The 19,044-nt window shown below is 39.0% G+C and overlaps 1 protein-coding gene across 2 annotated transcripts; it reads left to right on the top strand.

The window, feature by feature from the left end:
• Positions 1 to 1,625: 1,625 nt before the first annotated feature.
• Positions 1,626 to 18,439, top strand: LOC102298518 (interphotoreceptor matrix proteoglycan 1). 2 transcript variants are annotated; one of them, XM_042222442.1, is made up of 12 exons: positions 1,626 to 2,624; positions 7,369 to 7,584; positions 9,812 to 9,978; positions 10,094 to 10,116; positions 10,417 to 10,451; positions 10,674 to 10,720; positions 10,817 to 10,969; positions 11,840 to 11,898; positions 12,304 to 12,494; positions 12,577 to 12,966; positions 15,288 to 15,934; positions 16,457 to 18,439. In XM_042222442.1, the coding sequence occupies exons 1-12, from the start codon at positions 2,558 to 2,560 to the stop codon at positions 16,604 to 16,606; spliced, it is 2,145 nt and encodes a 714-aa protein (XP_042078376.1). In that variant the 5' UTR covers positions 1,626 to 2,557; the 3' UTR covers positions 16,607 to 18,439. The 2 variants fall into 2 exon arrangements, with proteins under 2 accessions (XP_042078376.1, XP_005925796.3); XM_005925734.3 differs by having other exon boundaries at positions 12,577 to 12,999.
• Positions 18,440 to 19,044: the final 605 nt, after the last annotated feature.

Below are 19,044 nucleotides of genomic sequence, written 5' to 3'. Positions count from 1 at the left end.
CATCAAGATTTATTTGTGAAATACCTCTTTGGCTGTTTATCCAATCAGTGTGTGGAGGATATCAACAGCAAAAGCAAAAGTAGTGTCGATGTAGTGCCAGTGTAGCAAAGCATGTGCACAGAGTCTAAGACACATAGTTGATTTAAGGTGTAAGGAGCACTTCTGCCATTTACAATAATCATGGAACAGCTACAAACACATGCAAATAGCCCCTCCATTGCAGATTTTCTGGCATTTTGTCTCTCGACAGAGAACAAACTCTATATCTTAGCCAGTGTTTTAAAGTATAGACAAATCCTTTTGTATCTCCAACACTGTGAGTTTTTCAGTGTGCACCCATAGCCTAAGCACACTTTCAAGCTCGGTACTCCGGCTGCTAGGCAGTCTGGGTATCTCTCCTCCCACATCAGTGCAGTTGTCTAGTACCCATTAACAAATACTGACCAAGGATGAAGTCAAATTCTCAGCCTGAAATCTTCTTTCAGTCTCCCTCTGGACAAATGATGAATTTAACGGCAGGTGTCTTTTATGCTGTGCCAGACTGTGGCAGTCAGCAATACCCAGGCTCTGTCCCTAATGAAATAACCCCTTCTGACAGATGGCAAGTACCACTTTCCCTCTGCTGCATAATTTAAACTGACCTCTCTAATTGGACAATGATTCAAGTCATCAGCCAGTGGGAGAAGGTCAAGCCTGTCTGAATCAAATCTTAGTTGAGATGGACAAAGCTTTGTTTATCTTGGGAACAATATCAAAGTAACTCATGAAAACAGAGCTGAAATACATTATTAATGTGCAAGTCTCAGCTCCAAGATTAGCTGCTTTTATGCATAAACAATGCTTCAGTTTGACAGTGTTTTGCTTTATTTTCAGTTTATTCTAATCTCATCTCAGATGTTAAAAACAATTCTTCTTAATCGTCACCTTGAACCTTGAATCTCTGACTTTACCTTTTGTGTTATCATGAAGGATTCAGGTCAGCGTCACAAACTGGAGAGACATCCTGGAACAGTCAGATTTAACAACACAATTTCTCTTTTATTTACCTTTTTGAAATAGTCTTACAGAAAAAGAAGATCAAGACATTTGATCTTCTACCTTCTATTGCATGCACATTGATGCCCTGCCTGTTAGTAGCTCTGCAAAGCCCGTGACTGCTCTCTCACCAAGCTCTTGTTGGTGGTTGGTTGGACCGCAATCATTTCACAGATAGCCATGTGTAGTGACAGTAGCTGGGAAAAAATGATGGGGAAGAAGTCGGGCTACAAACTGGATTCTTGTTCGACAGGTTTTTGGAAACATCTCTATCACATCTGATGGATGTGAAATTGTTTTTAGACACAAGGGTCTAGGTTCTATTTTTGCCTAGAACAAGCAAAAATAAATGATTACTTTTGTTTTGAAAGGTTCAGAAAAAGTCATTGTTCAGATTAGTATGTATAAAAAAGTGCCTGGATGGATTATGAATATAATGAACAGGCTTATTTATTGCAAAAGAAAGAAGGAAAGAAAAAAATTTCTAACAGCCAACAACAGCAGTTAATCCTATTCACTAAAATATGTGGGTGGGGGTGGAGACTAACAACACAGAGCCTTTCCACCCTGGCACACCAAACCAGGAAAGCCTACTCACTTCAGTGCAGTCATCACATGTCAAGGATGCTGCTTATTTCATAGCTGTTAGTGTCGCAGCATCATGGGATTGGACGCAAGAAGAACTAGTCACAGATAGCAACCAAAGAACAAAAGCACACCATAGGAAAGTGCTCTCAAGTAAATTACCGAACTGGTAATGGGAAGGAAGGTCAGTAATGTTCTTCTTCAGGACCTAGAGGAAAGAGTCTTAGAGGCTCAACATGCCTGTGCAGCGAAAAAAACAACAAAGCACATTGTTTGTCTGGTAGCTTGGTGTGTAGGACAGAAACAAACTGCTGACCTCTCTTGACATCTATAGGACGAAGAAGAGTTGGGCAGCTTTACAGTTGCACATAGAGGCAGACAAAAACACAAAGAGGCTGGTCGTGAGTGATCAAGCCCTAGCAATTGCGGGCAGTAGTTATCTGGTCTCAGCTGGTTGGCAGATCCCCACTTTTGTTCAGCTGACAGACGAGGGTCCAGAAGGTGACTAACAGGATGAGGCCAGGGAGCCACGTGGCCCCCTCGAGGATTACAAGCAGCAAGAAGAAGGTAAAGAGATTACGCTCAAAGCAGAGCCTGCTTTTTTAACCTTGTAACTGTTGTTACACTGACAGCATGGAAGGAAACTCCTGAGCCAAAATATCATCTATTCCCAGATTCTCTTCCTTTGCCTCTCCTTCCTCCCTTGCTCCCACTGCTCGTCCATTCATGCAATCACCTCTGCAGTGTACTGGGATCCCACAGCATCCAGGAACTAACGATTGCAGAAGCTGAGTTTTGGTGCCTGCCAAGAACTCCTATGCACTGATGAGGAGACTTTTATACATTCTGCTAAAGAACTCGAAATAAGGAGATTCTGGATTTTATTGCTTTTTGCCACAGTCACTTTACAAATGATAACTTTACACTTTAGCCCATCATGCTTTTGAAGTCGGGACTATTCTTAACTTTGTGTCTATTTACCCTCCAAGCAAGTCAAATCAAAGGTAAGAATCATCTTGTAGAATGAAGAAACTTTCTTTAAGATGCATCTGATTGATAGCTTACTAAAATTTAGAAAATAAAAGTGACTGTTCGCATTCCTTTAAGTTTGGCCAGTGACAAATTATCCTTTAATGCAAAGATCTACCTGCAAGTTTGTTTTTGTTTTTTAGCAAATTTAGTGGTGAAATTTAGAGGAACAACAGGGTATTTCTGTTTTATGTGCATGAGACTCTGTTACCTAAATTACTCTCCCGGCAGGCTACAAAATGCCAGTTCACCCTCGGAAAGATCTTTGATTTTTAGATGTCAAGCAAATGTCAAGCAGATAGCGAACCACTCTTAAGGTCATGAATATTCAGTGTGAATTAAACTGGTCGTGACATCTAATAGGTGTTCACTGAGAAAGATAGCGAAATTTCAACAGGGATAACATTTTCATCGGCACTGGTTGTCTTGTTCAGTGTGATGTGCCCGGGTGAGCTCATTATCCTGAAGGAAACAAAAGCCATTCTGTTCCCAGTGTCGCAGGACACTAATCTTTTCTGGCTTGTAATTCTGCTGTGGGGCCTTTTTGCGGATGCACTGGGCATTAAGGCCCGTGCCAACACTCCCTCCTTTTGCCTAGGCCCTCGTGTCTGTGCATGTGCAAATGAGGCTTCAAGCAAAACCAATTCAAATGTTATGCTATGAATCTTAGGAAAAAAATGATTTGGCAGCTTAACTTGCTGAAATGTTTGGAAACTATTTTGTTCAATCAGTCTGCCTGACAGTCTCTAAACTGGAGGCTACGTTCCTCATAAAGCTACAGGTTACAATCCTAAGCATTCATTGCATTTTCTTGGTCTTATGCTACATTTGGATTAAAGAGTACTGCTCATTTCAAAGGGTTTTATTTATGTAGTGCAGTTACACATGCAACATATTGACAAATGCAAAGTAATGAACATCTGTCTAAATAAGGCTTCTTTATAACTTCCAAGTTTTTACATAGAAATAACATCAAGCATAATGAGGTTTCTCATGGGATGTCATGTGCACAGTGCTCAAGCGCTGTTTAGCATATTGCACATGATACAACCACTTCTTACTGTGGAAATGTGTTCTTGGAGGTTTCTGACACTCACCAGGAGAAATGGGTTCCAAAGAAGGTGCAGCATCAAAACACTCATAGTGGTTGCTTTAGTTGCTAGAAGACTGGTACGGTTTTGTGTAGTTGCTCTTTCATGCTCTGTAACAACTAGCCTTCAAAGTAAAAATGGCACCCTTTGAAACATGTTGGCTATAGCAGCGGTCCCCAACCCCCGGGCCTCGGACCGGTACCTGTCCGTGAGTCGTTTGGTACTGGGCCGCGAGAGTTGAGGCTCAGGTGTGAAATGTATGGTTTTCAGGGTTTTTATCGGTTTTCAGCATTATTTTGTTATCGTTTTTATCGTTTACTCGGTTTTCCTGGGTCTTTTCACGTGTGTTATGAATAAATCTTCTTTTTTTCGGTACCGGTACTAGTTTTATTTTGACACCTTAAATGCCGGTCCGTGAAAATATTGTCGGGCATAAACCGGTCCATGGCGCAAAAAAGGTTGGGGACCGCTGGGCTATAGCACTAAGCCACAACTTTTACTTTGAAGGCTAGTTGTTAGCAAGAATTTGCAGACGAAGATACAGTCATTTGTGGCAATATACAAGAAACCAAAGCATCACCTTTTCTGGTTTGTGTTGCACTTCTTACTGCAGCCCAAAGACCACCCAGACAGTGTTTGCAATGTCTGTCGCTTACACTCAAACTGCGACCGCAGCAATAAGCTAGTGACCAGTAACAAGGAGGTTTATATCAGCTGGTTTTGGGAATTTTTCCCTAGTGACAGATTGTTGCCAGGCAGTCACCGATTGGTCTCTACATCTGTGTGACTGGAACAGTGACCGTCCAGCAACCAGTCAGTGATTAATCATTTTCCCCTCATGACTGATGGTTGTGGACTGGTCCCTAGGTCACTCGATCCTACAGTGATTGTCACGTGTCTCAAACGGCGGTCAAGTTAATGCCACCTGATTAGCGGTCACATGTGTGCAAAACCTAAATAGGAGACCCTATGGAAACAATCGCCACCAACATACTGTATGACTTCCAAAAAGATTATGAGACTGAAACTAGGACTCAGTCTGGGACTATGTTATAAAAGATGGACACAGCCACAGTGATGTCACCTGGATTTCCACCTTCAACTGAAGCATTGGACTGTCACTGTCTGAGTTATTTCAAAGAAGACATGATAAGTGAGGAATTGATGAGACAGTAGAAACGTATTTTTATAAGGTAGCAGAACTAAGATGCAGATAGTGACACTGCATCCATCTTTTATGTACAGTCCAAGGTATTAATTAAATGAAGTTAACATAAATTAACACGGTGGACAAAGATAGAGTGTACACAAGCATTGCCAGCTGCTTGATTGCAACACATATTCTATCAATGTAACAGCTTTGCAATAAAAATCATTTATAATATTGCACAATAACAGTAATTCAAGTACACTGTCCACTCACTGCAAATGTTTAAACTCACTTCTTGAAACTGTCACGTATGACAATGTTTGTGATTCACAATGCACTGGTGCAACATGCAAAACAGCTCCGTGTGCTTTCATAGATATGCAAAATTTAAGTACTGAGATAGCCCACTCTCTGTATCTCCCCAGAAATATACCAGCTTCAGCTAAAAGCTCTGAGTCGAATACAATTGCAACAGTAATTACACACTCCCTATTTCTATTTGTCCGTATTCTTCATTCTCTATCCTAATCCTGAAAAGGCACAGTTTTCTGTTTGGGCTCAATGACCTCCAGACTCTGTTTTGGGGCTCATAAATCCCAGCTTATTCTCTTAAGAAGTCCTCAAAGGTTTGCCACCTGGCACGACAATGATTGCTTTCTTCTAAAATAGCTTTATTCAATGGGGTAACTGTGTTGGAGAGACTGACTGGCACACTAGCTTTTGTAATGGCGCACAATTACCTTCCTGTAATTCACCAGTGTCACTGAAGCTCGTAAAGATTATTTAATTAAACTGATCAGAAAATTAGAGCAGCTCTCATCCTCTGTGCAGCATCTCAGCGGTATAATTCATGGAAACAGGGGAATCTGTGTCATTTCTTCAATGCCTTCATTTGCAGAATTGTTCTTTTCTAACCACTGTAGCTAAATTCAATCTCTTTAAGGTTTGCTATAGATGCATACCCTTATTCGACAGTAATCCACACGCACGCATTTCTGCTCATTCATACTTGGCCCAGCACGATCTCATCGCTTACTCTTTTAGCCACTCACCAGTCTCAGTGACGTAACGTGGGTTAAGCTGCACAAGGTCAATTCAACTTAGAAAGTCTTTCTCCATATGTCTCTGCATTTTTCCAGTCACAAACAAGCACCTCTAAGATTTAGTCTCTGGATGTCTTCATATTGAAGTAAACTTACAAGCTTGAATCAGTGTCTGCGCCTTTAAAAAATAATTAAATCACACACAGAGGCTGTCGTTGGATTAGACAGTCCTAAAATACATGTACTCTATGTGTGATTTCCTTTTCACTACAAATGCTCTTTAAAAGCAGCGGTAAAGCAAGCAGCAGTTAACATACCGTAGCACAACTAAACAGATGGCACCTTGCTGGATAAAATACCTGTCAAATTAAATTCTCTCTGGTGATAGTAAGTGCTGGCTGCCCATTTTCTGATATGACAAGATTAATAAGGGTTATTTGAAAGGGCATGACAGCATTTTAGGATTGCGTTTCCTTAAATCTGGATGGATTTTTTTGTGAACCACCTTTTAAAATGTGGAATTCTTCATGTGAAATATATTTTGGCTGTCTCGGTCTTATTTTTAATTTTTTAAACCTGGATGAGACCATATTTGGGTGAGATGATATAAAGCTGGAGCATTATCAACATAGACGGTATAAAAAAAATCCCATGAAGTCACATCATGAAGCCTCAGCGTTTTTGCCATTGCTGCTGCGACTGTGAAGCTGCATACTCATTGGCTACTGACATGTGATGGACAAGCTGTTAGTCACTAAACATATCCTGAATAATCCACTTATCTGACTCTTGATCACATGATGATGATAATTGAATAAAACTGATAATTGATAAATGATCATAATTTACAAGATGAGCCTAATGTTCAATTCAATATGACCTGAGCACTGAGGTCATGACTTCTATGGAACCAGAAGTCTTTTGAAGGCATTTGTGCTTTGACTTCACTTTTTAGAAGCAGAAAATTTAAATTTAACCTGTAACACTAGTGAAGACTGACAAATCTGTTTAGCAAGGTCTGTAATTCATTGTGATATTAAACAGGAAATTGATGGCTAATTCAAAAAACAATAATACGCTTATGCCAGATTAGTTGGATTCCCATCAGCAAGAAATAATGAACCTGTTAAAAATGCAAATAACAAAGAAACACGTTGCTGTTTAATGCAAACCATTCAGCCCAATTTATGCACAATATGTGACTCACTTTGGAGCATTTAGTACATGGAGTGCAATTTTACCTTTGTTTTGTCACCCATCAGTTGTTAATTATCCCAGCCATCCACACAAACACTTGTACTGCTGCGGGAGAAATCTCACACCAACCTGACAGTCAACAGAATTACATCCACTTATCATGAAGTGTTTGATTATTCATGTTGTGAGTAAAAACATTCTGCCTGACTTAATAACTTCTTCTTTGTGACTCTTGCAGACCTTCACGACCACAGCTTTTCTGGACTCAGGGATGTAAAGTACCGACACTTTCTGGAAGCTTCCAGGCCAATCCCACATGCAACCAATGTCAGAGCAGAGCAGGGTGGACATCGGGGAAAGAGGTCAACGATCTTCACTACGGGTGTCAAAGTGTGTCCCCAGGAGAGTGTGAAAGCAGTCATCGGCAGCCACCAGGCCTATTACAAACTCAGAGGTGAGATGAAATGAGCAGTGTTAGACTTTAGTGTAAGCTTATACTGTACATGGAGTCTTTAAACATTTACTTTGTGCCTAATCACAGCAGAGTGTATTAGTATAACAAGCCTGTCCTGAAATATTTAGTCTATTAGAATAAGGGGCAAACAGAGATGTCCTAGCAGTTGAATGAACAGCTACCAAATTGGATGTTTTATCCAATCAAAACATTTTGTAAAGACAAGGTTTAGTCAGCTAGGTCCATAGGATTTTAAACCAGTGGATTTTAGAGCAATCGATATGTGACTAACATGTAATTCAGGAGTTTTAACAAAAGCAAATTACCTCAATTTTTAAACATAGTCCCACACATTCACCTGATACTTCTACAAGGATTCACATCATCAATAAATGTTAGTGACCTGGTTCCACTGGAAGCTGTAGATGCCTGTGCCACCATCTCTGATGGATAGTCGATGAAGTATATTTATATTTAGTCTGTCTAAAGAGTTTTTTTTCCAGGACTATGAAAGGCTAATCTGGCTTTCCTGTTCTTAACTGTAACCAGTGGTTTGTATGTTGTTATAAATCCTCTGTATTCATGAAGGAGTCTCTTGACTGTTGATTTTGACAGTCTTGTTGAGAGTTTCTTGACTTAGTTAGATGTTGTGAAATAGTTTTTCTTAACCAAGAGAAGACTTTGGGGATCATCTACTTTAGCTATCTTCTGTGTCCAGAGCAGGCCAGCGAATTCAGTCTTTTTAAGAATATAGCAGATTTTTTTAGCCATCAGAATTGTTGTCTGAAGGCCAAGAAAGATGCCAAGCAGATTGACTTTACCAAGTGGATCATCATGGCCTTGCCATATTGGTCCATTTGTTTGACCTTTACTATAATTATGTATTTATTTGATTTGATTTTCGGTTGTTACAGACGGGACAGACATGACTGGGGGATAGGACAGGGAGAAAGAATGAAAGAAAGAGAGGAAGAGAAAGAAAAATAGATGGGAGAAGAGATGGTGAGACAGGGGGAAGACAAAAAAAGAAAAACAACAATGTAACAGATTGTTGATTGAACCACTGGTACAGTTTTTGCAATCTCTCTGAAGAGTTTATTTTGTTTTCTCGTTGTAATGAGGGCCCCTTCACTTGCATCAACACTCTTTGGACTTCATATTTAGAGTTCCAGTGAACATCTAACAAATACAAGTTCAATACTTGAAATAAACTAATGATTTTTCAGTGTGTATTTGTTATAGAACAACAAGAAGACAGGCCGGATCAGGCCAATTGACCTTGGAGCCTCTCCCCTTATTTTAAAGCTGAAAGTCTGCACTTCAATCACATCAAATTGTTTTTTTTATTTGCAAAAGAGTTTGTTCTAAGTTCCGTCATTGCTTTGGTCGCAGACCACATTGCCACAATAGATTTAATGGCGCTATGTCTCTAAATCTTAATGAATCTCACTGAATACTCCCTCATCCATGGTATGATTTTAATATTTTAAAAAAAATCTTTAGAGTCTAGCTACACTGCAAAAATCCCTCGTCTAAGAAAGATGGGTTATCAGTGATTTAATAAGCTAAAATTGCCACCTTTGTCATTGCAATCAGTTATTTAAGTGTCCCAAAACAGCTGCAGTGGCGTATGATTTTAAAATGAGGCAGATTAATTTGTTGTATGGGAGATGCTCAAATCATTACAGAAATGATTTTATAAGAGAACAAATTTCCCATGGGCATCAAGTTATTGAACAATATGGTGCTTGTTTCAGCCGCAGATGCGGATAAAAAATAATGTCGCTTCGGGACAGCTTTCTGTTTATAATTTTAATTTTCGCAGAAATGTCACAGGCACAGAATGACTTTTGAATATACACTTTGACATTTATGAAACAACAGCTATAATACTGTTTGTTGCTGTCTCTGTTATTTCACATTAAATCTGTTTTGTGATTGAATACATCTATAAGGTACTGTTGTATGTGTGCTCATATGTAAAGCTCCATTGAAATTCCTCCCCAAAGGTCATAATAAGCCAACTGTAACCTGTAAATCATGACTAGCTCTGTATACTAACCGATGGCAGGACTAATAACAACAACCCTCTTTAGCCTGAGTTATGTAATTGTTTTCTAGCAGGAATTCACCTCCTGTCTATTTATTTTTTCTGTCCTTTTGATTTAAATCAGATTAGATGGTGTCTTTTTTGGTAGTACTTTAAAAAATTGTGATTTATCTTCAGTTTGTCAGGAAGCAATTTGGGAAGCTTTTCGGATCTTCTTGGACAGAGTGCCAAACTCAGAAGAGTACAGGGCCTGGGTTTACACCTGCCAGCATGAAAACCTCTGCATGGACGACTTGGCTCACAATTTCAGCAGCTCTCAGGAGCACCTGGACATGGTCGCCAGAGTGAGTGTGGAAGTCCACTTTCCATAACAGTACATTTGTACTCTGTGCTTGCTTGGTGTAATAGTAATGTAATAGCTGATATCATTTCGTGTGTGTGTTTGTTTTTAATTTCCAGAGAGTAGCTGAGGAAAATGAAGGGTAGGTAAACTTCCCTCTGAAATGTGAAAGTGTTTTCTGTGCGTGGAGTCATTTTTTTAAGAATCAGCTACACTCCAGAAAGGAGAGGCTTTTCTTTTCTTTTCTTTACTTTTCTGTAACTGTGTAAAGTGCCTAGTAATTGCCAAAGGACTGACAGTTTTTTAATATATGTTGTTTTTGCAACAGCAAATATTTTTACACTCAATTACAAACAGAAGAATGTTGCAGATTTTTTTTAAAAAAATGGTGAAGGTGAAGATCCCTGAAGTTTTTTAAATATAATTTTTCTTCCATTTTCAGAATTGAATCTGGGACTGCAGAGCCAGGAAGTGAATGTGAGTTTGACAGATAAACACCATTAAGGTTGAAGCAAAACAGACTTGACTTAAGCCACAACCACACGCCGAGAGATTGGTTGGCAATCCATTGGCAACCAACAGTCGCTAGGGAAAATATGCATTTCCCGACTGGTTGGCAAGTAGTTGTGTCGTTTTGGGCGTCATAAAACATTCATAAAGATATCATGATTTAACTTATATGTTGCTTTATTGTGTCAGGCACCTGGACTCCGCCTGTGATTCTCCTTCCAACTGAGGCTGATGTGGTAGGTCAACTATAACAGTTAGAACATTAACTCATTGTCAAGTTTCAGATTTTTAATTAGTAGTAAAAAAATGCCATGTGGATTTTGGTTTGCTAGGTAAAAGAGATAAACCCCAGCATGATGAAAGAAAACTATGAAGAGTATATTGTTGAGTTCAGGATCACCATCGTGGATCCGACATACAGCGAACTGCTCAGTAACCCCGAGACTGCACAGTACAATGACATCGCCCGAGACCTCAAACAAAGGGTGAGTTTAAGCATCAAGTCCCCCTCTGTATCTTACTCCTGTGATCGTCTTATTCTGTCATTAAAAACAAAAGCCCTTCTTAATGGCGGTGTTATGTAACAAGGTATTCGTGATTGCCAGCTTGTATTACATTGCAGCGTTAGGTCTAACACACACCCTGATTGATTTAACAGCTTTAAGGGTAACTGCAGGACTTAAGACTTCTAAATGAGCGTGAGCCTGGAATAGTAAGTTCTAATTATCTCTGACTAAGAAGGCCGGGATAGATTCTCACCACAGTTCAAACAGCCACTAACGCAGAATTTCGTTAAAGAAATAGGTGTAACAGTCAGCGAAAAAATAACGTTTTATTTGGGCAGGTCTGTGAAAAACTAAAGACACTCTTACGGCTTCTACAGGAATTACGAGTGTAAGTAGCAGCTAACAGATTGCACATCTGAAACATTCAGGTGTGTGTTAGCACTGTACAATATTTTTTTGCTCATGGAAATTGCAAAAAACAAAGCAAAAAAACACCAAAAGCTTCATCTCCATGAGATATGTGGAGATATATTTATCACAATCTGCAGCATCACGTTCGATGAGAAACAAACACAGCATATTCTAATGTTAAACGTGAGCTTATCTCTCCAAAAGCTAAAGCTAGGCTAAAACTGGGTCATGCAACAGGAGAGTGATTCTAAGCACAGAAAACTTCCATATATGCCTCATTATTGCAATAGTTATGCACTCCATAATGTCCAAGCTGGATTCAAAAACTCCAAGTTAAAAATTGCTCTAATTTTTTTTTTAACAGTAACAACAGAAAATTCTAGGATTTCTTTCACATTTGTTTTAATTATTTTAATGCTCTTTTCATTTTTTCTGCAGATGCTTCATGTGTTTGAAAAAGTTCCAGGATTCAAAGAGATACGTGTTCTGGGATTTCGGTGAGTTAAAAGAGGATTAATTAGGTTTATCGTAAAAAAAGAAAAGAAAAAAAAGAACATAGAAATGGAAACATTGATTACGGTAAAAACACATCCTTCTTTAGTTTTCCCTTAAAATAGATTTTATTGAAACATTTCATTGCTTATGTCTCGAGAGAAGCTATCCCTTCTCTGTTTCATCTTATCTTTTGGCTTATGCCTGAGTGAACAACTATTACCACTGTCAAAGGAGCTTGCAAAGAAAAGCGTCTGGACTTCTTTAAGTTGCTCGAAGACGTTTCACCTCTCATCCAAGAAGCTTCTTCAGTTCAGTTTCAGAACTGAAGAAGCTTCTCGGATTACCACTATTACCACTGGAGTCTGTGTGTTGTGAGGCTTTCTGACATGATTTATCTTGTTGCTCAGACTGGAGGATGTGTCTGTACGGTATGCTGTGGTCTTTAATGGAGAAACAGAGCTGAATGAGGAACCTGAGGGTTATGTCACAAACACAGGGGAAGACGTAAATGCTCCTAAACTAAAGCACATCATTGTAAAAGCGTTAAAGCAGGAGACATCACTACCACTGGACATACAGACACTAAGCTTTGAGGCTGGTAAGCAAAATATCACACATTTACCTGAATTAGATATTAAGTTTGTGTTCAACATTGAAGTATTTTAACACTTCCTTCTCAGTAACCACAGTTTATCCAGTTGCTGAGCTCAACTTGAATCCTGTTGAGACTGTAATATCCGAGGATGACACCACAGAGGCACCAACAGAGGACAACGCTCTCACCCAAAGTTTCTTCCCCACCTTGGGAGTGATTGAAACCGCATTCGAAGCTTCTACTGTCAAACCAGAAACACACACGTTTGTGCCTTTCATCCCCAACATCCTCCCAGAAGTCACTTCTGCCTTCACAGTGGAGAATCCTTTATCGGCAGCTGTAGAAGAGGAGTCCACAAACGATGCTGCAGAGGAGGCCGTTACACAAGGAGCAAAAGTGGAGACTCTCACAGAGCAGGTGGAGGAAGCGGAGACAGAGGTGGAGGAAATACCATCAGCTGAACATGAAGAAGGAGGTGAGGGTGAATCAGAGGAGGAGGTAACAAAAGGTAAGGCTTCCTCAGGTTAAATGTTTATAAAGCGGGATGTTTCAAGAAGTGAAAGCTCTATTGATTAACCCACCAGTCTGCGTAGTGGGGATTCCATTAAGAGGTATTGACAGATAACAGGAAGAACTCAACAACGTGGCCATCATTATTGGTTTTCTATATCTTGTTTCTCTTAATGGTGGTAAAGCTGTTGAAGGATGACCTGCTGTTAAGGACTGGGCAGCTCAGATACATAAACAACATTAGTGAGGATCGAAAAACAAAAGACACCCAGGCAAGAAAAGTAGGGAAAAGGAGCTTACAGTAAATTTTCAAAATTAACAGAAAAAGGCAGGGAAACAAGAATACAGATAGTAATATATGACAAAGTTGTTCCCGGTTGTTTGTACAGAACAGTCATACTTCAGAGGAAATAGGAATGTCAGTACAATTAGATGTGGTGGTTCAGTTGTGCAGATGGAGATTTTTCATGCTGAGAGGATACATTATATTAGAACCCATTACTAAGTAACAACCTGCCGGTGGTCAAGTCATTACATTCTCATGCTGTGCAGGCCAACTTAAACCAGCAACAACTTGATTTTTAAATTCCAGACGACTTTCCAAAGAGACTCAATATATCATGTCCTCGGGCATTGAGAGAAATGTGTATATAAAATGATGCACGACACATGTGCTGTATTATTATTTAGAGGAATGAGTAGGAAAACTTACAATGCCACTTAAGTTCACTGACGTTTAAAACCCTGCCACAGCAATACAGTCAGGTTAAGTTGTGGACCTTGAGCCACTGTAAAATTTGTATTCTTTTCATTGAAGACATTGTGTTGTAGATTTGCTGCAGTGCTTCAGAACATTTTCCTGTTGCATGACACAGTTTCAACCAAACTTTGGATGTCAGACAGATGGCCTCAGATTTGATTCCAGATTATTTTGGTAAATAAAATCCTAGTTGATATTATTTCACAATAATGTGATTTGTTCACACGCATCTTTCCAAAGCTCTTCATAACCCTTCCTAAGGATCCGTATCTGTTCAGTCTTTTTCTAATTGCGCTTTCATGTATTTTAACATTTAACATGCTAATTGAGGGCTGTGGAGTCTGAAAGACAGTTTTTAGGGGTTGTTTTTAATTTCACTGAGCATTGCATGCTCTGACTTTGGGATTAATTTGCCAGCAGCTCTTTTGAATATTTTCTACTCTGGAATAATCTTTTTCGCTTTAGAATAGTGAATTTCAAATTGTTTGACGATTACCTTACGACACTTCCCATATTAATGGGCAGCAACTTTTGCTTCTCTAAGATCATTGTTAATGTCTTTCCTCCTTGGCATTATCTGAAAACACACCTGAATGCACCAGACCAGCAAACATCTGGTCTACAGAGGTTGTGAAAGTTGCTGATGAACAACTAACAAAGTGCATTTGATTATCAGCACCTGGCTGCTACTTACAGCCTAATTCCTATGGAAGATGTAAGAGTGATGTGCAAACTTTCTTTTTCACATGAGTGGAGAAATTTGGTGAGATTTTGGCATTATAGTTTGTCTTTTTAGTCTCTCCACTTACAGTTAGGCTAAGCAAGGATAACAGTTTCTTTACTCTTGTTCTAAAAGATGAAATAAATATAATAATTATATGAAGAAACAACAATAAAAGAAAAGAGAGAGCTGTAAGTAACTATGGTTTAATGAAATGGAACATGGAGTGAATATTAAAATGACTGAAGTGACTTGGCTAACAGCAGCAGCAGCAGCAGATCAGGGTATTAAATAAATGTGACTGGCATGGCCTCAGACATACAGTCAAATGATCAAAGCAGGGAGATAACAAGATCTGGCTCAAACAGCATCCTATGATTCATAAGTCGCCTGCAAGTGGTGCAGCTAGACAGCTAGTTATTTTTGTCTTCCGTGCAACAAATTTATGTGGAAGTACACCACAAAAAATTATACATAATATGCTTTTTGGGGTAAACTTCAGATACTCAAAATAAAAATAAAAATATAAGCACTGTTGCTAAAGTGTTTTTTGTATAAGATATTTAAGATGATAAGATATCCACATGGGAATAACTGCTGTAGATGAATGGTTCCACATAAAAGCTCTCCTAGAAAATTATAGTTACTAATGTAACTCAAATTCTATGATTGCTCATGCTGATCACTCCTTGTATCATCCTGGCTCTGCCTGTATTGCAGTTATGGTCATACATAACAATAAGTGTACAAGTACATTTAAATGCAAAATATCTTCTTCCTTTTCCTGCTGTGTTTTACGTTCAAGAACCCAGGCAAGCTGATGGGGGGAATGAGCATCCAGATCAAAAGGATGAGGACCTTTCTGTAACAACTCCAAACCTCCAGCCTAAGGAAGTTATGACTGATGCTGAGGTTTTGACTGACCTATCACTGCCTACTTACCCTATCCCAATTTTGGAGATGTCTATCACAGAAACAGCAGCACCAGTTTCCACACCATCACCACTTGAGGGCAAAGTCCAAGGCATTGAACCAGAAACAGATGTGAAGTCTTTGCCATCCCCTGTGGACAGCAGCAAAGCCCCTGAGGATGCCAATGAGTCAAGTGGAGGGCACAGTGGAGTAGCCCCGGTCTCAGTGGACCTTATTGCTGAGAGTTCAAACAGTCAAAAGAAAGGAGGACAGAGTCAGAATGGTACAGAGTTGGTGTCCAAGCCCCATGAAGTGGAAAGTGGTAGTGGAGTCGCCTCAGAGTCTGAAGAACGCCCATATGAGTCCACTGCTGCCCCAATCATTAGACAAGCCAGCACACCTCTGATGACAGCAGTGGATAAGAGCAAAGAGTTAGTGGTTTTCTTTAGCTTGAGGGTCACTAACATGATGTTTTCTGATGACCTGTTCAACAAGAGCTCTCCTGAGTATAAGACACTGGAGAATACGTTTCTTGAACTGGTAGGTACACAAGCATTTGTGCTTGATATCGTGCTTCTCCATGTTTCATTCTCATACTTGCTTTTGTAGCCCAGAGATGAAAACTCTCAGTTTCAGAAAGTGCAACCATGTTTCCAAAAACACTGAAAGTCACTTTGTGTTAATAAAAGCACAACTGAATAATTTGCCAATCGATTAAACCCTACACGAAGAGAAATATCCAATGTTTAAACTTTAAAAAGGATTTGTTTTTAAAAAATGTGTTTACTTTTTATATAAAACACCTTAAAAGGGTTATTGTTCCAACTTTTTGGGGAATGGGGTTTGGGAATTTCTTATTCTCTGTTTTGTTGTTCTATATTAGTGAGGAAGCACAGTGCAATAAGCCTTATCCTCACACCAGCTTTTAATCCCAAGAAGTTATTGTAATGAATTATAAAAAGTTATATTTTTCATTATTAAATGTTGTTTTCATTATTTTTGTAAAGTGAGGTAAAGCTTTAAACAATCGCCAAGGTGGTAAAATGATTCTGTTTCACTCAGACACAACACTCTGGGTCCAGAAATTCGCCAAACCCTGGAGCTTCCAGTAAATCTGGGCCTAGGAGACAGACGACTTTAGCCTCCATACCGGTATTTTTTTCCATATTGGAACTGCAATATAATTCTAATGCCTCAGAGAAAGTTAACTAACCTTTTCCAAATGCAGTAACTAAAAAATCACGACATCTCTTAACATTTCTAACAGTTCTCAGTTATTCAGCTTTAAACTTAAGCTTTACTTTCAACCTTGTAGTAAATTATAGACTCTCCTGCTAGCCTGCTACAATGCATAGTTTTTATCTGTAAGTCTGATTCTGTTTAGGGGGTTTGACTTTGTGTGTTTCGCCTTAATGTTTGACTGCAGTTTTGCTTTTACAGCAAGATGTACTATGAAGCAAATTTGTTTTACTAGTGCTTTGCTTAATGAATCATCAAATCCCAAATTTTAAATGTAGAATATGTAAAATTCAAAACCAGGCATGAGAAATTTTGTGCCACCATGCAGACGGCTCAACAGGTTTTCTCTAAGTTGAGAATTGATACCAGTCATGGGGCATATCATGTTAAAAAGAAATAACCTTCTCATGTCTAGGTTATGTGTTCAGCATAGTTGACCATGGTGATGTTGCCAAGCTAAAAGAGAGTCACCATTGTGACACAAAAAACTCCTGTTGCATGGCCTCAGCTTACTTATCTTACCTATTAATCTTGCTTCCTGGTACAACTCTGAAGTCTAGACTCTCTTTGACTCGTTGTCAGCATACTCCTGGTTTCTGCAAACAGAGGGGTGGCCATGGGTTTCTCAAAAGTTTCTCTATAAAAAACAGTAATGATTTTCTTTATTGCTCAATCTGTGTCAGGTTAGCTTAGCACAACATATCCCATTTGCCACTTGAGGTCACTGACCCCAACCAAGTAACAGAGCATCACATCACCGCTCATAAAATCAGTCTAGCTAGCTGTTTCCCCACATTTCAGCTCTTAAAAGTTGCCTGCAAACTTTAAGGATCCTACATTTTTGTGCTAAGTTAGCTAAATCAGAGAGAGTCATATAAATCTGTGCACCTATTTCTTTAAAGTACAACACTGAAAGCAAAACATCTATGTAGTTATCCGTGCTTACAAGCTTTGTGGAAAGTACTGCAAATGTGCTACTAGCTGACATTGCTTTGTTATTATTTGTGAGCCTGTGAGTTTAAATTTACGTGTAAAGTGTATACTTCTTCAGGTTTTATCTTTTAAACTGGGAAATGCAGTATGCAGTGAAAGTGTCCTGCAGTTAGCTATTCACCGCAATCTCTGACATTTACTTTTGCATTGTCATTTATTTATTGGTATGTGTGATTTTTGCTTGTTTGGGGCCTTAAAGATTAACCCAGAGAGTGGCGGAGTAAATAGTAAATAAGTGGGCCAAGAAAATATAGTACAGATGTCACATAGCTTTGTGAATTTTATATATGTTAGAAAGCAACCTAGCTCAGGGCAGTGTGAGTCATGGGACCTTGGTCTGCCTTAGTCATTGGTTGTGACCCGAGGTAAGAAGCTTTAATTCTAGTCAGTTCCAGCACCACACACATTATGCTATTAGTGGTTTCCATCTGCTTAGTGTGATGGCAGTAAAGTTTATATGGACATCTGCATGCATTTTGCATCATTTATTCTGAATGGGTACCTGTCAAAATAGGCACACTGTATATATGTACTACTATTGGCCAAGAGAAAATGAAATAAAGCCAATCACAAGCTGGACAATGTTATGTTATTTTATTTGGATATTTGAGTGTATGACCTGCATATATTTTATTTCCCCCCCAAAAAAGAAGTGTACATTAGCTGCTGGCATGTATGTACATGAGGACGATGTCTCTTTAAACCTGCATTTGCCACAAGCATCAAAGAAAGAGGCATCACTTGACATCTCTGTTTAGTTTTGATGCTTGCCCCTAGGTATTTTTAGGCCCACTCAGAAGAGCCCTGCATTCTGTGTTATGTAAAGACCTTCAAATCAAGAAGCAGCAGCAATACAAACTGGATTGTATGCATGCAGTCATGCCAGTGGGCATAGGGAACGTGTATTTAAAAAATATATAAATATATATATATTAAAAAATATGCATAAAAATCCTGAAACAATAACACAAACAACACTCCATCTCCAATCTTTAATGGTTGCCCAAACCCCAGTTTCTGCAATTCTCCTTGTTAATTAATGTATTTAGCCGTTTTCAGATGGTTGCACTGGTAAGTATTTACTATACTTAATATATTATTTTGTCAGCACCCATTAGGATTTTTCAGTCTTCCTTTAAATGGGCTTTTTAAATAAAGACAGGCCCCAGTGTATCCAGGCGGGGTTATAAATCACTAAAACAATAACGAAGAAATGTCAAATAATGCATATGATGCAGCCCATTTAAATGGATGCAGTGTTTTCTTTGTTTTGTTCAAATATACATGAACAATTAGCCTTCATACCTTTTACCACACTCCCCCATTACTCCTGTACCTACTGGTTTGTGAAGCAACCAATAAAACTGGATATGGAGGTTGGAGGGACTTAGTTTGATACAGCAAATCAAAAAAATTTA

Source organism: Haplochromis burtoni, unplaced genomic scaffold (assembly GCF_018398535.1).
Source record: "Haplochromis burtoni strain Fernald_Lab_line unplaced genomic scaffold, NCSU_Asbu1 Contig_86, whole genome shotgun sequence".
Lineage (NCBI taxonomy): Eukaryota > Metazoa > Chordata > Actinopteri > Cichliformes > Cichlidae > Haplochromis > Haplochromis burtoni.
The sequence above is the reverse complement of the archived record's forward strand: the minus strand, read 5'-3'. Positions and strand labels throughout refer to the sequence as shown.